We start from the raw sequence: 17,237 nt of genomic DNA on the forward strand, positions 1-17,237 counted from the left end.
TGTCCCTTCCTCTGTGGGAGCAGAGCGGAGACTTAAGATTGTAATGGTAAACCAAACACTCCTAGAATAGGCACAGACTACACTTACTTTCCCGTCTCCTTTGTTGTTTTTGCGGTACTGGGGATTGATCTCAGGACCTTGTGCTTGCCAGGCAGGTGCTTATTCTACTAAGCTATCTCCCCAGCCCTGTCTCCTTTATTTAAACAACAGTAAATGTCCATAAAGTTCCTACTTACTCTCTCAGGAAGCCCAGCCTGCCCCCCCCACATCTCTGTCCTCCTCACAGCAGTTCGAGGCAGCACTCGGGCACTTCCATGGTGCCCAGTTACCTGTCTGTGGTCTCCAGGAGCTTCTGAACTATGAGTTCAAATGAGGACGACAAGCAGTAGGTGGCTGGTTCTTCTTGATCGTCAGCTACATCAGCAGCTTCATAGGCAGCTTCAGCCAAACTGGAGAAAGCCTGAAATACATGCAGGTTAGCGCTGGCCCTGCAAGCGCCTGCTGGGGTTGCCTCACTGTGCCTTGAATTACACTTAGCAGTCCTCATCTCCAAATGACCTAAAAAGCAATGCTAGGAAACCGCCCTGCTTTGTTGGTCAAGGTACTCAAGATAGCACTCAAGGGCCAGGGAGATAGCTCAGGGGCATAAGCGCTACCTGGCAAGCACAAGGTCCTGAGATACAAAAAAAAAAAGTTAACATTTGACTGCTATCTTTATCCGTCTATGCTGTGTTTGTTGTTAGTACAGCTTGACAACCTGCAGCCCTGAGCCGCCTCATACCACGCTGAGCACCAGTGCCTCTCCCTCGGGCTCGCAGGAAGGCCAACCAGCCTCATGCCTCGCTCCCTCCTGCCGTCCATGCGGATTCAGAAATCCTTCGAGGACGTCCTGACGCAGTGGCCAGGCCACCAACCCCCCTTCTGTCCCACCCCTTCTCAGCAGTGGTCTTTATTACGGCCAATGACTTCAACTTGATCAAAACTTTTTGTCCCTAAGCCATTGAAGGAAGAAATGTCTTCCTGCTGGGTTACCATGACTGCTCTAAGTGCTTTAGGAACCAGGCACAAGAGTGAACGGCCCCCACAGGCTCCTGCAATTGGCATCTCTCCCATCTTTCAGCATAAGAATTAAAAAGGCAATAGGATTCAGAAATCCTTCCACCCGGGGCGCACCCACACCTCCTCCTCTCCTGCCATTGGCTCAGCCACACTCCCATCTCATGGGGAACAGAATCCCTCACCCAGCACACGTTGGAAGCCACTCGGGGCTCAGCACTGAGCCCCTCAATCAGACACTGCAGCAGGGGTGCCAAGTAGACGTCGTTAATGGCAGCTTCAGGGAGCAACTCACAAATTCTGCCCACCGTCCATGCAGTTGTGTCTCGGACCACCACACTGGGGTCTTTCATTAATTCTATTAGGGTGGGCATAGCCTAAAGGAAGGAGAAAAAGGTTGATAGTTCATGTGGATACCCGCTGGGAGAGGAGACAGTGACCAAAGATGGGACTTTACCTTTGAGACAGTTCTGAAACATGAAAGTCAGACCAGTGTGATGTGCAAAAAGCCCTGCAGCTGTCACCAAGTCCTGGGAGAATTTGACTAAAAGTCTGCATTTCTAGCACTTGCTGTGAGTTACTCTGATAAACTCATGATACAGTTATGCTGACATTTGGCTACACTGTGAAACTGGATTTTATTTATTCATTTATTTTTCTGTATCTTAGGGAAGGGTCTACGGGGTGTTCAGGGTCTCACTACTAGATCGGACTCCTAGTGATTCTCCTCCTAAGTGCTGCGATTACAGGTGGGCACCACCACATCCAGTCTCAAACACCGTCTCAGCATGCCCCTCAGCGTGGCAGAGCCAGCACAGCAGGCCCATAGATCGAACCCCCAGCCCCTGTGCCCACTTGCAGGTGCTTTAATCCACTGAACTATTTGGCTGGCCCTGAAACTGAATTTTATAGGCGCAGAGTCAGCTAGAACAATTCTAAGTGTTTTTGTTTGTTTGTTTTTTCTCTGAATGCCCTCAGGCGTGGTTTGGCTGGCTGGAGTGTTGTGGGAATCGAACTACAGCAACCTGAGGCTGACAGCTTTGTGGAAGCAGCCACTTAAGGAACTGAGCTATGGCCAGGCCCCCTAGAACAATTCTTACATCCTTTATATCACTAAAATAAGCATCACATCCATGTCAAGTTCATTCAAAGCATAGAATAATTATCCTCTTATCAAAAATTATAAAGCATTAGGGCTGGAGAGATGGCTCAGTGGTCTAAAGCACCTACTTGAAACAAGCTTGGCAAAGCACAGGGACCGCGGTTCGATCCCCCAGCACCACATGCCAGCCAACCCCGCCCCCTGGTGGGCTGAGCTGGCCACACACACACACAATAAATAAATGTAATAAATAAAAATAAATAAATAATTTAAAAAAATTATTAAAAAAAAATTATAAAGCATTAAAGCACTTGCTTAAGGCAGATGGCAGGGGCCAGGAGCTTGATCCCTGGCCTGCCCTGCCAACCAGCCCCCGGAGCACGTGCTGGAGACAGAAAATCAGACTGGGTGCGGTGGCACTCGCCTATAATCCCAGTGCTTTGGGAGGCTGCGAAACAGGAAGGATCACTAAGAGTCCAATCTGTGTAGTGAGACCCTATACTAAATACATTAAAAAAAAAAAAAAAACTGTGAAGCAGAGGGCATACACCTATACTAGCTACTGAGGAAGCTGATGAGGCAAGAATGCTGAAAGTCTGAGGCCAATACAGGGGTACAAATTCCCCATGATGATTGTGATCATCATGTTTACCTAATGTACCAATAAATGCAATTTTAAAAACAAAGTCTGAAGCCAGCCTGGTCAACTTGGGAAGTTCCTGTCTTGAAGAGTTGGGGTAGGCATGATGGCGCACGCCTGTCATCCTAGGACCTGAGGCTGTGGCAAGAGGATCACTGGGAGTTCGAGACCATCCTGGGCCACAAAGTGAGCCTAAGCCCAATCTGAACTGTGTACTGAGACCCTGTCTCAAAAAAGTCAATAGATAAGATCTGAGGGGTTGTGGAGACAGCTCAGTAGAATAAGCATTTGCCTGGTAAGCGCCAAGGGCCCAAGTTCAATACCCAGTTCCACCAATAAAGTAAAATAAGTAAAAAATAAATAAGAGTTGAAGGGAAGCTCAGTGGTAAACTATTGCTATGGTTTGTGTCTAGTTGTACCCGTAAAGTCTCATGTAGTCATTGGGGAGGCTTCTAGTGTTTGTGCCTAATTAATGATCAAATTCAGGGATTGTGGGTAGACCACTGTACCTGAGGACAGCTGGAATGCAGTGTAAGGGTGGGTGAGAGGATCACCTCTGGCCTCCCCTCCTGCTCTGGCTGCTTTCCACTGCTATGGACTGCTGCTCTCTGCCATGTTGTCCCAGCAACCAGAGAAAAGTACCCAAGACAACTGCTATACCAGCTAGCACGCAGAAGGCTCCAGGTTCAACCCCCATTATTGTGAGAAAATAGTAAAAGACCATACACTTTATAAAGTGCACAGAAATGTTACCCTTATGAACAGCATTTGACTCTGGAAGTAACTTTTATGGAGTTAAACAAGCCAGCTTGTATTCCAGCTTATACTCCCAAAGCCTTGAGCATCCCTAAAGCCCTGAGCCGCACCTGTATAACCAGTGGCTTGAGCTGAGTGGGCTCGGGGCCTTCCAAGATGCTGCCGAAGGCCATCACTGCGGCTTCCCGGTACCTCCAGTCTGGGTTCTTGATGTGCTCCTTGATGAAGGGCAGCACGTGTGGCACCACATCGTCCTCGCAGCAGGTGGACAGCAGCATGAGGCAGACGCCCGCCGCCTTGCAGGGGTTCCAGTCATCATCATCGTCATTCTCATCCTGAGGGGCAGAGCGTGGGGTCAGCACTGCCCAAGTCACTGCACAGCACTGGGAGGCTGGGCGGGGCCTGGGTCTCGTCAGCCCTGGCTACACAGCAAGTTCACACTAGAGCAAAGCCATTTTAACCCCACAGGGCAACCCACGCAGGACTGCTCCTCTCTCCCAGGATCTGATTCCCTCTTCGGTTGGTCTGATAAATTCTCCTACTCTTAAAGAAATGACTGTTTCCACCAAACATCCTGTGTCCGCGCAGCTTCAGTACTCAAGTACCATGAAACTAAAACAGAAACCCTTACTCTTCTCTCTTTCATAAGGACACAATACATCACAGTCTGTTAGAGTGAGAAGGAACAACTTTCCTTAGAATATATGATAGTAACAAGCAAGCCTCAACTTTATCTAACAGTGAGAATGGAACGAGGAATGTGGAGTAGGGCTGGGCAGGCGCTGCACCCTTCTAAGCACAGCATTCTGGATGGAGACTGAGGCTGGAAGACAGCACGGCAAACTCAAGCCCACCCTGGGTACCTTAAGAAACGCATCTGTCTCTAAACAAAATGGAAAAGAATTGGGCTGGATATGCAGCTCCGTGTTGCTCGCTTGCCTGATGTGTTTGAGTCCCTGTCCAAAACCTGGACGCTGAGGCAAAAAGATCACCACAACTTCCGGCCAGCCTGGCAACACAATGACTGTGAGACTACCCTAACCTATAAGGAGGCCCCATCTGAAAAGAAAATGCAGAGGCCGAGACGTAGCTCAGCGGCACAGCCTGCTGGCAAGGGTAAGGCTCTGAGCTCATGGCTGCTAACAACGCAGTCCTCCTGCCGCCTCCAGCAGTGCTGGACCCCAGCGGGCAGCGCCACGCCCAGCTCAGGCGTGCTTTCAGGCCGCAGGTGGTCACCCGACACAGTGACTCAAAGCAGGCTGTCTACGCAGTTCCAGAGTTAGACATAGAGAATGATTTGCCCTCAAGTGAGGAAAGCACAGCGAAGCAGACAGCAGCAGGAACACTCCAGAGTGGAAGAATGCTAGTGCGGGATTCTGAAAGAGTACACAAGACCCAAAGTGTACAACAGATACTGTAAAATCGGAAGGAACTTGTGAAGAGAACCTAGGAATGGAAAAAAAGGAAACACACACACACACACACACACTAGTTAAAATAGTTATAGAAGTTTTAGTTCATTGGAAAGAGGTTTGCACTAAGATTGTTGGGACAATTAAGTGCACGTATCTTGTACGCTAACTAAAGATAACAGTATTATCCACTGTTACCCTCCTTGTTGGATATTTTTTTGTTTTGCTTTTCTTTAAAGTAAAAATTAGGGCTGGAGAGATGGCTCAGTGGTCTAAAGCACCTACTTGAAACAAGCTTGGCAAAGCACAGGGACCGCGGTTCGATCCCCAGCACCACATGCCAGCCAGCCCCGCCCCCTGGTGGGCTGAGCTGGCCACACACACACACAATAAATAAATGTAATAAATAAAAATAAATAAATATTAAAACAATACTTTAAAAAAAAATAAAATAAAAAAAATAAAGTAAAAATTAAAGAAGTGCCAGGCATGGTAGCAAAATGCCAGCCTGAGCGTCAGAGTGAGTGTTCAAGGGCCAGGCAATAGCTCAAGCCTGGAAGGTCCTATGTTCAAAAAAAGGAAACAAAGTAAGTGCACAGCAAAACTGTGTCTCAAGGGGCCTGGGAAATAGCGCAGTTCAATAAGCATGTGCCTGGCAAGCGCAAGGGCCTGAGTTCAATTCCTGGCTCCACCAAAAAAAAAAAAAACAACCTGTGTCTCAAAAAGACAATAACCAAAGAAAAAACTCCAGAAAATTCTCATGGGGGCGGGGTGGGTGTGGGGCCTAAACTAGGGACAGAACATTAAAGGAATACCTACTCCACTTAAAACTAAACCACCAACCTCCACTGAGCAGCTGCCATACTGGAACTGCATCCTTCCAAGTGACACTTCTGCACGCACAGCGGTTCCCTAGTGCCCCACAGGACCCTCCTGCCACACGCATGCATTATTTCCCAGGCACCAGAAAAAATGAGGTAGCCAGAAGTTCCCAGACCGCCAGGGAAACACGATGCGTACAGGCCAGAGAGGAGCAAGCTCAGGACCCCCGCAGCAGAAACATGGCCAAGCCCAGGGCTCCTCAGAGTGAGTCACAGCTGCATGAGGCACTAGCTTTTACTTTGTCCTACATCTTAACACTTGATGTTAATGAACTGGAAGATCAGCACAAGTTCCTTTACACAGGTTCAAGTCCTTCATCACACCTAAATAACTAGTACCCAACCAACTTCGTTAGCATTTTAAAACACAGCTATAGGGGGCCTGCCCCTTAGCTCAGTTCTTTAAGTGACTGCTTCAACAAAGCTGTCAGGCTCAGGTTGCTGTGGTTCGAGCCCCACAACTGAAGCCAGCCAAACCTGCCCTGAAGGCATTTGGAGCAAAAATAAATAAATAAATAAATAAACATAGCTACAGCCCATGAATCCACAGATAGCCCAGATATCTCACCATGACCTTGTTTACTGCAGTTTCAATGAATGCATCTCTTCTTTTAGTATGGACCTTGTGACAGGGTCCTCAGGAAACCGGAACAGGGACTGGCTTATTCCCAATCAAGATTCATGAGCTACAGAGACCCCAGCCTCCACAGACAACTCAGAGCCAGGGGACCACATAGGCCCAGCTCTGCCACTCCTGAGTCATCTGCTACAGTGCTGCCAGTCTCCTCCATGGAAACCGGTCCACAGCACACCAACCCACTCCAAGGCTTCACAGCCTACGTGGGGGTGGGGAAGGAGCCTCACCTGTTTAGTTAGCGTCTGTGTGAGGATGGGAACTAGGTACTGTAGTGCTCCCTTGGCGTAAAACTTGCTGGTGTGCTCAGGGGGCCGCCCTTGATCTGCTGCCTGAGAAAGATAAAGCAGATGTTAGATAACAGCTGACTAAGGGCGCACAGCTGGAGCTGCCCCCGGTCAACAACAAACACAGGGGCAAAGGCTAGTATCTGCCGTGATCTCCCCCTCCAAAGTACTGGGCGCTGAACCCAGGACATGGACCAAGGAGCTAGAGCCAGGCTGAGATTCGAGGCTGGCTTCAAACTTTTGAACTTGCAATCCTCCTGGCCTCGATCACTTGAGTAGCTGGAATTATAGGTGTGCAGCCCGGCCAAAGAAGGTATTTATGTTTTGATCTACTTCACTGAAATTCTTTTAGGCCATAAATGTAATCTTTTTTTGAAAGACCAAGGCAACCTTAAGAATTAAATCTCTTTCCACCAGCTCAATGCATATTAACAACCCGACATCTAGTGTTCTTTGAAATCAGATGAACAAAGTTTACATAACAGTGTCCAAAACAAACGTGCCAAAAATAAAGCTTTATTTTCAGAAATGTAAAAATGAGGTTGCAAACAAAGCTTAATTTCAAGTATAGAACAACTTTACCCCATCCGAGACTTCTTCACCAGAGCCAATAAACTATTATCCATCTTAAGCTTGCCTCAGGACCTTAGAAACCAACTAATTGGGCCGGGGAGATGGCTCAGTGGAATAAGCGCTTCGCTGGCAAGCGCAAGGGCCTGAGTTCAATCCCCAGTTCCCCCAAAGAAAAAAAAAAAAAAAAGAAAAAAGAAACCAACTAATCCAGCGTATGTGTCCCCTGGATAAACTGCCCACCTGCTGCCCCCTGGTGTCCACAGCACCAATCATCAGCGCATACAATAAGTTACTCCCGTGTGTGAGGGCGTTAGCTAGAGAGAAAACTAGAATCTCTACTAAGAGGGAGAAGCTGCCAGACCCACTGGGCACAGGGACAGCCCTCCCTGCCTGGCCTTCTCTTGCACTCACCTCAGAAGCCTCGATGGCTAAATCCATTTCCTCATCGCAGACATTGGACCAGAACTCTATCCCCTGCAGGGCCACCTCATCTATGTCGCTTTTCATTGCTTCAATTGTGATCTTAAAAGGAAAAAATACAAGACCCCAGACCCCAATAAATACTGATTCACACTGAACCCCTTCTTTAACCAGACACTGAAGTGTCAAAAACAGAGTTTGTAAAAGCTAGTTTTTCATCTTTTTTAGTCAGGGTTTCACTATGCAGTTCAGACTGTCGCTGAACTCATTTTGTGACCCAGGCAGGCCTTGAACTCAGCAATCCTCCTGTCTCAACCTCTAAGTGCTGGGATTAGAAGCACACAACAGAACAAAAAGTTTTCTTTTTTCAAAACACATTCCTTTCAGCATCAAAGATAGAAAACTTGTTTTGCCACACCTCATAGTACTCAAGGAAATTTTTTGTCTTGTTTTAAGACAGATTTTCCCTACATAGTTCAGGCTGGCCTCAACCTCACTGTATAGCCAGCCAGGCTGGCCTTGAACTCGTAGCAGATTCTCCTGTCTCGGCCTCTCAAGTGCTGGGATTACAGGGGTATGTCACCATCCCCACCCTGTTTCACAATATTAAGTAAAAAATTACAGGATAAACTGCAACTGAGAATGATGAGCCTTGCAATTAGCTACAGAGATAAATCACATCAAATACTCACTGCAAAAAGAGCAGGACCCATATACGTCTCCATGTACTGATAATACAAAGACATTATCTTGACCAGATTCTGTAAAGCAGCCACTCGTACCTTTAAAGAGATTAAATGACTGAAATAGCAATGCAGTTTGTGAAGGCGACTGACCAGCCAACCATCTACAGTAGACACAGCGTGTGCTATTTTCTCCTCAAACACAATTTTCATTGTGTCTCTGTACATTTTGTTTGTTCTTCTTTCCTTCAGAGGTGCCTGGGGAACCCATAGCAGGCCTGAACTCATAATGCCACTCAGACTGAAGATGTTACTTTCACCAGCTTCAAGAATTAACAGCTTGGGTTACAATAAAAGCAACACTGTTTCAATGTCTACAGCTGAAAACAATCACCTGAATAACCTATTGCAATAAATAAAACAGCAAACCACTTCTCCCTTGCACAGTCCCTTTGACTGTCATCCTGGGTAGTGAGTCCATCCGTGGGCAGACGTATGCTAAGCAAGTGCTCTACCACTAAACTTCATGGCTGGTCCCACCCACTCCCCTTTGCGCTTTGTAGCTCAGCTGATCTTGAACTTGTGATCCTCTTGCTTCAGCCTCATGAAAAACCTTTTTAGGGGCTGGGGAGATGGCTCAGTGGAATAAGCACTTCCCTGGCAAGTGCAAAGGCCTGAATTCAAGCCCCAGTTCCACCAAAAAAAAAAAAAAACAAAAACAAAAACAACAAAAAAAACAAAAACAACTTTTAAGAGGATGAGAATTTCCATTGTTTTTCAAAAAACACTGTTTTCTCCTCTCTAATCCATAGAGAAAAATTCCTGACAATCTGTCAAACCTGCTTAATCCATCAATTTCCCCATGTTCCAATTCTGTATGCTAGTCTGCCTCCTTCAGGGAGATAAAGACATTTTTTCACGTGAGCTCACTTACCCTTGTATCTGGACACTGGGTGGCTTCACAGACCACCTGCATAATAAAGTGCCTTTCAGACTGCAGAGGAATAAAGAGAATAGACAGAATTAGAAAAGCACAAACTTAAGACTTTCAGATTATTATTTTTTTTTCTTGTACTGGGAATCAAACTCGGGATCTCACAATCACCACGCAGGCGCTGTGTCACTGAGCCATTATCTCCAGCCCTCTAGGTTCTCTTTCCACAGAGCCCATCACTTGTCAGGCGCCTAGGTGAACCAGGCACAGCCCAGCAGCTCTTCCTGGAGGCGGCTTGTGAGAGCACCAAGGAAGCGAGGAGTGTCCCGCAGTGTCTGCTACAGAGCCAGCCCAAGAGGCCCCTAAGCCTTTAATCCCCAACATGACCTTCCCTAGCAGCAGCTGACAGGAAAACGTAGGTCACAAAGGTTAAGTAAAAATAGTGAAAAGAGTAACAAAAATCTACTTGTAGGAACAGCAACTTTCTTGTATTCATTAAAATTAAAAGAAAACATCTGTTCATCTTTAGAGACCAAATTTGTTCTGTGGAACATGGAAAACCTGTATCAAATACATTGAATAACGGACTTTTGCTTGCTACCCTCCCAAATCTTTTCAAGTTCAAAAGGAAATTCTTGTTTTCAAATCAAAATTGTAGGGCCGGGGATGTAGCTCCGCAGTGCAGTACCTGCCTAACAAGTGCGAGGAGTTCCAATTCCAGGTACAAAAAAAGAAAAAAGAAAATGGTAAGACGAATTCTACTTTGCTCTGCCTTCTTAAACCTGCCCTTTAAAAGGTCAAGAAACAGAAATATCAGCCAATGTGCCAAAAATCAGAGACAATGAAATACTCGCAGACTCTGACCCAGGAGCCCTGCTTCTAGGGACGTGGTACTTCATAGGACGTGACATCAGGACCTAAGAGAAAAGGCCAGAGCAAGGCAACTGGGTGGCGCAATATGCCAACACCACCTATACAAAGAAAACGCTACCCTGCCTGAACAACTCCGGCCCACCCTGCACCATGGGCCAACTTCGAGGACATTATGCAGTCACAAAAAAGCAGGCCAGTCAGGATCTGTTTATACATGATGTCTACAGCAGTCAGATTCCCTAAGAACAGTACAACAGTGCTGGTCTGTAGCTGGGGAAAGGAAAATGGGGAGCTGTTCAAAGCTCCGCAGTTCCACAGCAGCGCGAGACCACACTCAGCCCAATGCCTGAAAATGGTTGTTGTTTTGGTTATACTCGGAATGGCCCTCAGAGGTACTGTTTGATGGAGCCACATCCCTTTTTTACTTTGAAATAGGGCCCTGCCAAGTCGCCCAGAACTTAGAAAACTGCCTCAGCCTCTTGAGAAGCTGGAATTACAGTTGTGTACCGTGCCTCAGGCTGAGATGGTAAAAGGTAAAGTTGTATGTATTTTACCACACTCGTTTAGTAATGAGCCAGGCACTGCAGCACATGCCTGAAGTCCTAGCACTCTGGGATTCTGGGGCACAATTCCAAGCCTGATCCCAACATGGGCAACTTAGTAACAGTGAAACCCTATCACAACAGGGGCGAGGGTGGGGTACAATAGGCGAACTTTTAGGCAAAACATTTTATATGCCTGATGTGAACTGTACACACCCACTTTCACCACATCTCCCCCCATGTAGTGGTTGACTGTGTCAACTTAAGAAGTTTACCAGCTTAACTAAACCAACTCAGTCATTCTATATATACTCTAGGGGTCAAAGAGCCACCTGTGGGAGGCTCATGGCCTGGATGGTATAAAAGGAACTGAGAATGATGGATGGGCTTCCATCCCTTGGAGGAGCCCCAGTCTCGGCCTTCAGCGTGGAATGGCATCTCCTGGCTTCCCATGCAGACACTTCAGCCTCCACCTTGGACCCTCCAGACTCCAGATGTAGACTCATCAGCCTTTTGTCTCAGACCCACTGGCCTCCTGATACGGACTTGCACGGAACACAGCAGTGAGCTCCAGACCTTGGACTGAGTCCTTCGGCCTCCAGTGTGCAGGTGCCCTCCACATGCTTCCTCATCTGACTCTGGCTGACCAGCATAAGCCAATCTTGTGATTTCTTGTATCTCTGTACATCTTGTGTTATACTTGTTTCTCTAGTAAACCCTGACATACTACAGAAATGTCAATTGTAACAGACAAATACTTTTATTTTTGTGTGCATTTGTTTTTATGGAAGGGTCTACAAGGTGTTCAGGGTCTCACTACCAGATCGGACTCATAGTGATCTACCTGTCTACAACCTCCCAAGAGCTGGGATTACAGGTGCATCACCACGGCCAGTCTCTAGAGAGGAATACTTCTACGCAACTCCAAAACACCACTTTCTTTTTTTTTTTTTTTTAAACACTACTTTCACTGAACACTCATTCCACAACCTCTGAGCCATGTGATGTAACAGAAGAAACCCACCTCTTTGTCGAAGTTGGCTTTGGTGAACTCCAGTGAGTTCAGGAGTGCATTAGTAGCAGCTAGCTTCACATTATTGCTCGGCTCTTCTTTCCTCATCCCCTGGATTATGGCAGTCAGAATCTCATTGGATTTATCCTGTAGCTGCTCTGGTTCCTAAAACAAGCCGAGAAGTGCAGTGAACATGACAATCAGCTCATGACTAGTCAGCAATCCTCTCACTGCAAAATCCACAGAGCGCCATGACCCTGTGATCTTTCCCACATACATCATCTGGGGACAGCAGTGTCAAGCACCTACACATCTCCCATATGGCTGGCAGTCCCAACCCAACTGCAGCACACTCAGCTCCAACTCCATCTCTGGCCTTGTGGTACTAAGATTCTGGGTACCTTCTGGGTAAAGGAAGAGGGCAGTCTGATGGTTTTCCCAGGCCATCTGTACCAAATAAATGGGCCGCAGGCCAAGGATCAGCACCTAGGCACAGTACTGGAGGTGTTGAGGTCCAGAGCAAGTCAAGTGCTATGGGCTCCAATGCTCTGTGAAGACTGTGTTGAGACAGACATTGAGAGCAACAAACATCCTAGGAGGGACGCATCTGAAAGGCTACGCTGTGACTCCAGGGCCAAAACCAACACAGGATGGGCTGGCAAAACCATGTAGTAAATGAAAAAAGCACACAGCATTCAAGCTACATTTAGAACTCTGGTAAAAGGATCAGGTCAGAGATGTTCTGAATGAGCATATCCTCTCTTTAAAATTTCCTGGTACCGTGGTTACAGCTCAGTGGTAAAGTGCTTGCCTAGGATGCAAGGCCCTAGGTTTGACCCCCTCAAAATTAAACAACTTGATTTTCTTCATGAGTTGATATTCTTTTTTTAAACGTATCTGGTACAGGATCTCACTACACAGCTCAGACTCATTGTGATCCTCCTGTTTCCAGTCTCCCCAGCTGGTCTCGGTTGCTGGCTCAGCATGCCTGGGCAGGGCCAGCACAGCATGTGGTACCAGGATCAAACCCAGGTCCTTATACTTGCCTAAGCAGGGGCTTAGACCACTTAGCTATCTCAGCAGCCATGAGTTGATATCCTAACACTATGCTCATCATGAGAGGAATCAAAAGTGTACAAATCAGATGTACCCCACCAGCACTTACTATATCTTGGCAAATGTAACCAATAGCTTCCAATGTGGATTCTTTCATGTGCTCTGTGCTGTTGGGATTTGTGACATTGGCCACCAGCTGAGGAATGAGTTCTGGCCACTGGTTTACTGGGATCTCTGCACAAGCAATACCAGCCACACACTGCGAGGCAGAACTAGGCCGGTAAGTTTCTGTGCCCAAAGTCTGTAAAACCTGGAAAAAAGACAAGAGTAAAACACGTCAGTACCAAATATTATTGAGTATATTTTGCCTAAAACCAGGTTCCTTATGTCACTGCCTCTGAATTATCTAAAGAAAAAAAGCAATGAAAAACCCAAGCCAGCCAACATATCACCCATACAACCAACCATCCCCAGAACCAAAATCAAAACCAACCATTCCTTCTGTCAATGGGAATTCTCTAAAAGAACATACCTCACTCCCACATTCAACACAACCAAGAAAACCAGCAGTTAGGGGGTAGGGGAGGGGCTGAGATAGCCTGTGGTCTAAGTGCCTACCTGGCAAACACAAGGACCTGGGTGCGATCCCTGGTACCACATGCGATGCCTGCCACCAAAACCAGGCATGGTGGCACACACCTGTAATCCCAGCACTGGGGAGGCTGAGACAGGAGGATCACATGGTTCTGTTCCTAGCACCACTGTGCCAGCTCCACCCCTGGGTGCCCATCCTCCCCACCTGCCCCACTCTCTGAGCTGGCTACAAGAGTCCAGACGTAGTGGCATATGCCTGTAATCCCAGTGCTGGGGAGGCTGAAAACAGGAAGATCACAGTCTGAGCTGCGTAATGAGACCCTGTAACAACCAAATATATATATTTTTTTAAATGAGGGAAGCTCCACAAAATCAGCTTCCAAGCTCCTTGCTGGCCTACATAGGAAGGATGCCTCCACCCCGTTTCAAAGAAGGGTTACAGAGGGGCCTCCGGTGGGTCTGATTCACATGAGGTCACTGCCTATGTCCACAAAGACACATTTTCACTGACAGCTGAAACAAACCTCTCCGGTCACAGATAACCCAGCACGCAGTGACCTGCTCTTCAGAAAGGCCTCCTTAGGCAGGTCTCTCACCATGAAGTCACTAACCCTGCCAGGCCTAAGCTCCTCAGGTCCCTGTTCCCCGCCCGAAGGCTGTGCTCTGTGTGCCCAAGAATCTGAGACCTGCGCTCTCCCAACAGGCCTAGGAACCCTCATCCTCATCTGTTCACGTGCCATGCTCAGCATCAGTCATGTCTGTTTGGCAATGCAGCCACATGGGCACTTACGTAAGGGGTAAAGGGTGGGCTCAGGCAGAGAGGAAGCCACGTGCAAACCACCACGTACAACTTTGGCGTTAATCATTACCACCATCAGCTAATTCAGTCAGTGAATTCACTGCAAGCCACCACAGCTCTCAAACCCAACTGGCCCTGGCAGGACAGGCCGCAAAGAGCTGCCAGGACTCGGCCAGCCTGCTGACTGGGCCAGGCCGCTCAGCTCCTGCTTTGCAGCTATAAGGTAACAGGGAGGCCCTCGCTCTCCCTCCCAAGCAGCAGGTCATCCTCCCCGCCCACCCCACTGCCACAGCTCTACCCAGGACCCATCCCTGTCTTCAGACGGCTTTACTCTCTTCCATCAACAGGAATAGCATGCATATGAACAAAAACTGCATGTCCAAGAGAGGATAGAATGAAGTAAACTGACCAAATGACAGCTCAACAAGTATTTGCCAGTCTGTTTCAAGCTCAAGTCAAGTTTTTTTGGGGGGGAAGGGGCAGCAGGTCTGAAATTATAAAAAATTTTAGAATTTCTTTTTTTTCTTTTTTTTTGGTGGAACCAGGGATTGAACTCAGGCCCTTGCACTTGTTTCATTGAGCCATCTCCCCAGCCTGTTGTTTGTTTTTTTTTAAATGTCTTTAGTACAAGGTCTACAGTCTCACTATGTAGATCGGACACTACAGATCCTCCTGTTTTCAGCCACTCAAGAGCTGGGTTTACAGATGTGCACCACCAGTCTCAATGTGCCCTGGGGGCGGGGCCGGCACAGCACACTGGGCATTAAACTCTGATCCAAGTTTGCTTAAGCAGGCGCTTTAATCCACTGGACTATCTGGCTGGCCCATGAATTTAAAAAAATTTAAATCACAAAAACCACACTGGTATGAGATGCCATGTGATGATCTCTAAAAATAAAACAAAACAAAGAAACAGGGTGCCACACTGTAGCCTTGGCCGGCCTCAAACTCAAGGCAAGCCCCTTGCCTCGGCCACCCGAATGCTGGAATCCATCCCAGGCGTGTGCGGCTGTGGCAGCTCCCGAGTGATGTTCTGATACACGCATACTTTGGGAAAAGTTTAAATCGGCACACACCTATCAATAGCATCTCCTCAAACACTATCATGCTTTGTAATCCAGATATCCACGATCCTGTTTATCAGCTTTTTTGAAATATATAACACGCATACAAATTATCACCCACAGTCCCTCAACGGTGCAGCAGTGCCCAGGTCCTACCCCTCCTGTCCAGCCATAACTTGATACCCACGCATGCATTCTCCCTCTTCCCTCCAGGGTGCCTTGGTCTACATGGTCTGCAGCAGAGCTGTGTAGTGCACTGAATGCCATTCACCCTTCCTTTAAAGTGCTGTAGAAGACTCAGTTAATACCACTGCGGGTGAAGCCAAGTATAGTGGCACACATGGGTGATCCCAGCACTCAGAGGCTGAGGCAGGAGGATCACAATAAGCTGAGGCCAGCCAGGGCTACACGGTGAGACCTTGTCTCAAAAACTCCCAAGAGAGGAGGAGCACTGAGAAACATTAGTTTTCACATGCCTGGGCTGGTCTCTAACTCCTGAGCCCAATCAGCTCCCTGACTCCACTTCCCTGGCACACTGGATGACAGGCACAGATCGCTGCACTTGGCTCATGCTCATTTTTTCTTTTAGCCAAAATGCCTCAATCATACCAATGCATAATATTTTAAAACTTTGGTGTTGGGGGCCTGCCCCTTAGCTCAGTTCTTTAAGTGGCTGCTTCAACAAAGCAGTCAGGCTCAGGTTGCTGTGGTTCAATCCCCACAACACAAGACAGCCAGTCATGCCTTGAAGGCATTCGGCGCAAAAAAAAAAAAAAAAAGCACTTCTGCCATTTTGGGCTGGCGAGGTGGCTCAGTGGTCTAAAGCACCTACTTGGAACAAACTTGGCAAAGCACAGGGACCGCGGTTCAATCCCCCAGCACCACATGCCAGCCAGCCGCGCCCCCTGGTGGGCTGAGCTGGCCACACACACACATACACACACAATAAATAAATAAATGTTTAAAAAAAAAAAAAAACTTTGGTGTTAAAGAGAAATGTGTCAAAGGCCAGGGAGACAGCTCAGCAGCATAAGTGTCTGCCTGGCAAGCACGAGGTTCTGCGCTGATCCCTAGTACAAAAGAGAAATGTGTCAAAAAAAAAAAGGTTCAAATCACATCCATCTCACTGAAGCACTACACAAATAGAAGAATATAGAAACTGAATAGACATATGAGCACCAAGAGTTCCAGTGAGGGCCAGGGACACAGTTCACTGGCCCAGCGTCTGCCTGGCAAGGTCCTAAGTTTGACTGCCCGTTCCACCCCTAAAAAGAAAAAAGAAAGAAGAAGAAAAAAAAAGACCAAGTAAGAACTAAGCATGGTGGCGCACACATGTAATCCCAGCACTCAGGAGGCTGGGAGTTGGAGGGAGTACTGTGAGTTGAGACCAGCCTGAACTAGAAAATGCGTGCAAGGCCAGCCTAAGCTGCACAGTGAAACCCTGTCTCAGAAAGGGGGAAAAAAGGCCAGGGTATCCCTGAAATCCCAACATTCTGAGAGGCTGAGATAGGAGAAGCACAAATTCAAGCCCAGCCTGGGCAACTTAGCATAACTGTGTCTAAAAACACAAAATAAAAAAAGGCTGGATGGGGGGCCAGGGAGATAGCTCAGTGGAATAAGAGTCTGCCTGAGGGCTGGCCAGATAGCTCAGCGGACTAAAGTGTCTGCTTAGGCAAGCACAGGGACCGGGTTTACAGGGATTGGTCTTGATCCTGACATGCAGTACTGGTCCTGCCCCAGGTGCCCACCCTGCCCCTGGGGCTGCTGAGGCTGAGATTGAGACTGGCGTGGTGGTACATGCCTATAATCACAGCACTTGGGAGGCTAAAAACAGGAGGATCACTATGAGTCCGATCTGTGTAGTGAAACCCTGTAGACTCTGTACTAAATACATTAAAAATATTAAAAATTATTATTAT

The 17,237-nt window shown here is 47.5% G+C and overlaps 1 protein-coding gene across 1 annotated transcript in view; it reads right to left on the reverse strand.

Annotated features, from left to right (window-relative positions):
* The window catches only part of Kpnb1 (karyopherin subunit beta 1), a 34,929-nt gene that overhangs the window by 12,044 nt on the left and 5,648 nt on the right, over window positions 1-17,237 (reverse strand). Inside the window, exons 4-12 of the mRNA XM_004633679.3 lie at window positions 12,971-13,171; window positions 11,818-11,970; window positions 9,379-9,438; window positions 8,454-8,543; window positions 7,753-7,863; window positions 6,712-6,813; window positions 3,665-3,889; window positions 1,242-1,433; window positions 330-460 (exon numbers count right to left, since the gene is read on the reverse strand). Coding sequence (XP_004633736.1) covers window positions 330-460; window positions 1,242-1,433; window positions 3,665-3,889; window positions 6,712-6,813; window positions 7,753-7,863; window positions 8,454-8,543; window positions 9,379-9,438; window positions 11,818-11,970; window positions 12,971-13,171 — 1,265 coding nt within the window. The remainder of the gene's footprint in view (window positions 1-329; window positions 461-1,241; window positions 1,434-3,664; window positions 3,890-6,711; window positions 6,814-7,752; window positions 7,864-8,453; window positions 8,544-9,378; window positions 9,439-11,817; window positions 11,971-12,970; window positions 13,172-17,237) is intronic.

The sequence above is a fragment of the Octodon degus genome, unplaced genomic scaffold, assembly GCF_000260255.1.
Source record: "Octodon degus isolate 3935 unplaced genomic scaffold, OctDeg1.0 scaffold00056, whole genome shotgun sequence".
Classification (NCBI taxonomy): Eukaryota; Metazoa; Chordata; class Mammalia; order Rodentia; family Octodontidae; genus Octodon; species Octodon degus.